General features: G+C 33.7%; 1 protein-coding gene across 5 annotated transcripts in view; it reads left to right on the top strand.

Annotated features, from left to right (window-relative positions):
- LOC107629951 (zinc finger CCCH domain-containing protein 13) overlaps nt 1-4240 on the top strand; it is an 8230-nt gene extending 3990 nt beyond the window's left edge. For 3 of the 5 annotated variants that reach the window (XM_021118315.1, XM_021118316.1, XM_021118317.1), the window contains 9 exons: nt 464-496; nt 1044-1187; nt 1283-1339; nt 1834-1931; nt 2049-2120; nt 2262-2482; nt 2657-2859; nt 3096-3296; nt 3894-4240. In XM_021118315.1, the coding sequence (XP_020973974.1) occupies nt 464-496; nt 1044-1187; nt 1283-1339; nt 1834-1931; nt 2049-2120; nt 2262-2482; nt 2657-2859; nt 3096-3296; nt 3894-3962 (1098 nt within the window). In that variant the 3' untranslated portion in view covers nt 3963-4240. Of the gene's footprint in view, nt 1-463; nt 498-1030; nt 1188-1282; nt 1340-1833; nt 1932-2048; nt 2121-2261; nt 2483-2656; nt 2860-3095; nt 3297-3893 lie in introns of all 5 variants that reach the window. The other 2 variants (XM_016332918.2, XM_021118314.1) reach the window with 2 other exon arrangements.

Raw genomic sequence — 4753 nt, 5'->3', positions numbered from 1 at the left:
TTTTTTTAAAAATTAAAAAGAAAAGAGGAAATGGAAATTATTTAAATGCTCTCTCATTATGTCAATAATGGTAAGAAATATGGGGCAAAATAGGATCTCCAACAACAAACCAAATAAAGTCCACTACTACGCCTTTACAGCTGCAACTGCAAAAACGATATTCTGTCATTGAAATAGCAGTTACCCTCTGCTCTGCTGTTATCACGCACTATTGCAGCGCAACTAATATCTATGATTCGAGGCACAGTTTTTGTTTGTGGGTATGTTTATTTTGTTTCTTAATACCTATGGTTTGAGACAACTTTTTTATAGGTGCATTTGCTTCAATCTTTTCATGTGTGTAGTTTGAGGCACATCATTTATACGAGTGCATTTGTTCTTATACATGCAAATGCACGTGTTGTTTACTTAATGATTTTCTCCTTTTCCTGTTTCCTAATCTTCCTTGAATTGAAAATTGTAGAACACAGTCCGTCAAGATCCATGGAGAAAAAAAGGTAATTTAACATGAATCACTATTGATAGTATGACTTACTGCCTTCGAGCTTTTAGCAACTCAGCATTGTTGTCTACTATTTGGTCGTTGTTGAAATGTGAATGTGTATTAAATTAAAATATGCCATATTTGAGAGAAACAGGAAATTATTATTCTCTTTGAAAAGAAAAGATTTGCAATTTGACATTGATTTGGGAGAGGCAACCATTGAAGGGAGTGGAGACTGCCAAACTATTGGGCGATAATCAATGCATCATCGTGATTCATAAGAGATGAAAAAATTTAGAAGCAGCATGCATGCTAAGTAGACTTAAATTGGCAATGTGAACTTTCCATGTTCTCTAGTTGCTCGGAAAGTGTTGTTTAATAATTAGAGTTACAGGCTTAACCATGTTCAGCATATGATACATGAGGGAACTTCAAATATTAAACTTAATGACTGGAATATGCCTCTCTCAGGGCCAATCTTCAATTCGTTCATTCATCATTTCATTTTATTTCGGATTCTGATCAATCTATTTGTCTAAATATCAGTTATTGCCATCGCAGTGACAGAAGACATTGGAGAAAACAGGGCATTACTGGCCAAAGTGATATTTCTGCAAGCTTGAAAGTCTCAGATAGAATTCAAGAACCGGTTAAAGAAGGAAAATTCGTTTCTTCTTGTTCTAGAAATACACTTGAGGAGCAGGTTTTTAATTTTTCTTTCAGAAATTCATTCTCAAAATCATCTTACGTGTTCTGTGAAAACTTGTTTACGTTATTAATTCTTGGAACTGTGTGCAGTTAAAGAAAGTACAGTTGGATATCAGGACTTTTGAGGACCGAAAATTCCAACTATCGGTTAGATTCATATCTCTTAGTTGCATTTTACTTTTAATTCTCAGGCTTCTCTATATGTTTTGTCTTTGTTATCTAAACACTTGGTAGGTTGGCTATCTCAACTATCATGCATATTTCTAATTGTTTTGTAAGTTTGTGCTATTTGAAATTATTTCTCAGAAGTGGTTTTATTGAAGTTTCTTCCTAGATTGGTTGGGGCTAATGATGCTTATAGTCTTGTGGGGGCAGTGGCTAGGTCTTAGCTCTTATGATGTGGGCTTGTGCATTTTAGAATTCTGCTATGGCAAGGTGTCTCTGCTTCTGACGCTGAGGTGTTTGTTTCATGAGAATATTTATGGAATTCACCTTCAAATTCATTTCCTTAATATAAAAATAGGAAAAGAAAATCCATCGTCTTTTCAGTTGATGGATACTAAATTACTAATGGTCCTATTGGAGTTGGGAGAAAATTCGATTCAATACCTTTTTGACTTTCAATGTATGAATATAAAAAGGTTTACCTGGATGAGAGTGCTCAAGAAGTGGATAGCCTTAATTCTAGAATTCAGGAACTTGAAGCTCAGTTAGTTAAAGAGAATGAGGAGTGTAAAAGGTACTGCATCTTTCCTAGATGTACGTGTTTTTAATTAATAACCCCTTTGCATTAATCATTTATTGCCAACAATGTTCCTTTTCCTGGCATTTTTCTTTTGTTCAATGGAAAATTCAGAATCAATTCTGGAATAAGGAAGTTTATCAGAGTGTACAATCATAATTCGCAGCTACAAGAAGAACTGAAGAGGTAAGTTACATAATATCGTTGCTGTTTGTTTTCATAGTTTGATGTCTCTCTATGCTTTTTTTCTTGAATTGATTATTTATTTATGTTTTTCTATTTTAATTGGGGGACGATTTTTGTGTTCAACATGGTTGTTTAATGTAGATCACAAGTCCGACTTCAAAGGCTTGGTGATCAACTTGTCTCGGATATTGCTAGAATTGGTGCTGAGGAAGAAGATCTAAGCATTGATATTGTAAGCAATGGTGAGAATAATAGTCATCCTCCAATCCCCAAACATAATGCCGAACAGAATGATGCATCTCCCCATGGAAAAAAGCTGCATGTGCATGCTGAGCAGGATGTATTGGAAGAGTTAAAACAAGGTAGTAGTTTTGGAAAATACAGTGTAGAAACAGTTCTGTTTACAGTGAAAAAAATGGTAACAATTGTTGTGAGCTGTGACTTCTTTGTCGCTTTTGTTCTGGTAATTACTCACGGTTATTGCAATTGCCTCTCTATTTTGTATACTGAGCTGAATTCTTGTTACGTGCATACAGATAGATCAAAAGTTGGGAATTCGGTTGAAACAAGAAGAAACAGGAAGCGATCTCGTTGGAATTTGCCTGCTCAATTGAATGACAAGGATAATGTAGGCCTTGAAACTCCAAACGATGGAACTGAAGATGCTAGGCCTTTAGATATTGAAAGCAAGCAGAAGAGAGGAAAGCTGAATTCTTCTGACAACCTTTCTTCAGAAAAGGTACAAATTCAATTAGTTATTGGTAGCTATGCCACTATCTATGTGGGCACTCTATGCTTTTGAGGTGTTATAATTCTTCCTGGGTTGTCTGTGAACCTCGTGTTACCATTTTTCAAATTAATTCATATATTAAGCTGCTCTATTGTCTATACCCTGCATGGTGTAATTAATATTTTGCAAAGTGGACTTTTGTCATTCAAGCTGACCTTTGTCTATTCTTCTCTATCAATGTGAAGTTGAAGGAATTTAGGAATGAAGTGCCGTCAACAAGCATGGCAGCTCATGTGTTTGACGAGGAAGTTGAGATTGTATTTGATGACAGAATTGACCTCAACGAAATTGCACATACAGAAAATGACAATGAAGTGGCATTAGAGGTGAAGGGCGTACCCCTAATGCTTCCCCCAGCATTGATTCCCCATACCAATTATTCGCAGGTTAGTTATTCCTCAGATATTTCTTTTTAAATCTTATCAGACTAATTTAATTACTTTTGATCTTTTGTTCTATAGATACTGCATTTTTGTTTTGACAAAATGTGGTTTCATTATGCTAATGTAATTGCTGTCTATGCACATCAACTATGAACTTATATAAATTATACCCGAGTTTAGAAAAGTTCAATTGTCCCCAATAAACTTAACACTTGCAAACAAAACCCCTTTTATCAAGCAAATGATTACAGGATTACTGTAAAGGTTTTGTGACCTGCGTACGTATCAGTCAAACATGTTTTAACATTCAATATATAAAAATCATTTCTGCCATCATTGCAAAATGCAAATGAAAACAGGGCTTTAATGCATGAAATTTCGGGCAGCCTTTTATTATGCCTTATAAACTCAAATTATGAAGTTTATGCGTTATCCAATTTTCATGTATTCAAACTTTCCAAATTCTGCATCACAAAAGTTTAGGGTGTATAGTGCAATTTACACTCTTCTATGACCATAAGTATATTGTTAATCACTTAATTGCATTGAAAATCAGACATTTGTTGTTAAAGACTTAAAGACCATTTCAATCTCGTGCAGTACGAGGGGGACGACGAGAATGTGGACGTGGATGGTCTTGATGAAGGGGGAAATGTGGATATTGTCTGATTAACATTATGGAGTAGCAATTTCTAACCTCTGGTGATGTAAAAGTAGATTTTGAAAGCGACCAAATATCTTGAATAGAGCATTTTGGAATACGTTAGGATGTAAAACGGTGGAAGAAACAAATGACGTTAGTACTTTGTCTATATACTGTAGCACTTATTAGTGATATGATTTATACAGAACACTTGTATAATAGTCTTCATGACTCGGATTTTCGGTGGTTCAGCTTCAATTATTGGAATGGTTTTATATTATCAACCATAACATGCAATTTTCTACATTTTCTGGCTTTTACGGTTTATGTAGTTAAATAGATGTTCTTATTTAAATTCACACGGCTTTCATATGTGTGAAAATTCTTACTACTGTAGTAAAAGGTGGAATCTAGACAAGAAATATGATATGACATTTTATATAGATTGGGAAAATTAAATGAGAAGATTCGCTCCCTCTGCATATAAAAGATGTTGGGAAAATGATGCTCTACCAGCTACCTGGAGAGTTTAATATCATTGATTTTTTAGTTTACATCTGAATTTTACTATTTCGAATTTGATTTAATGATGTATTAGATCTTTAGTTTTTATTTTGTCAATTTTTTTCATTTTGAAAGAATTTAATCCTGAGAAGATTTTTTTTATTGTTCCACACTAATTCAAGGTTTTTTTTTTCTTATTTTTTTATTTATGGTCATGCAGTTGAAGTTGATGACATTAAAAAATGATCATATTAGATGTACATTAAAATTATCTATATAAAAAAATATACATTAAAATTTAAAATATATATTA

Source organism: Arachis ipaensis, chromosome B03 (assembly GCF_000816755.2).
Source record: "Arachis ipaensis cultivar K30076 chromosome B03, Araip1.1, whole genome shotgun sequence".
NCBI lineage: Eukaryota > Viridiplantae > Streptophyta > Magnoliopsida > Fabales > Fabaceae > Arachis > Arachis ipaensis.
Note: the sequence above shows the minus strand (reverse complement) of the source record. Positions and strands in the feature narration are given on the sequence as shown.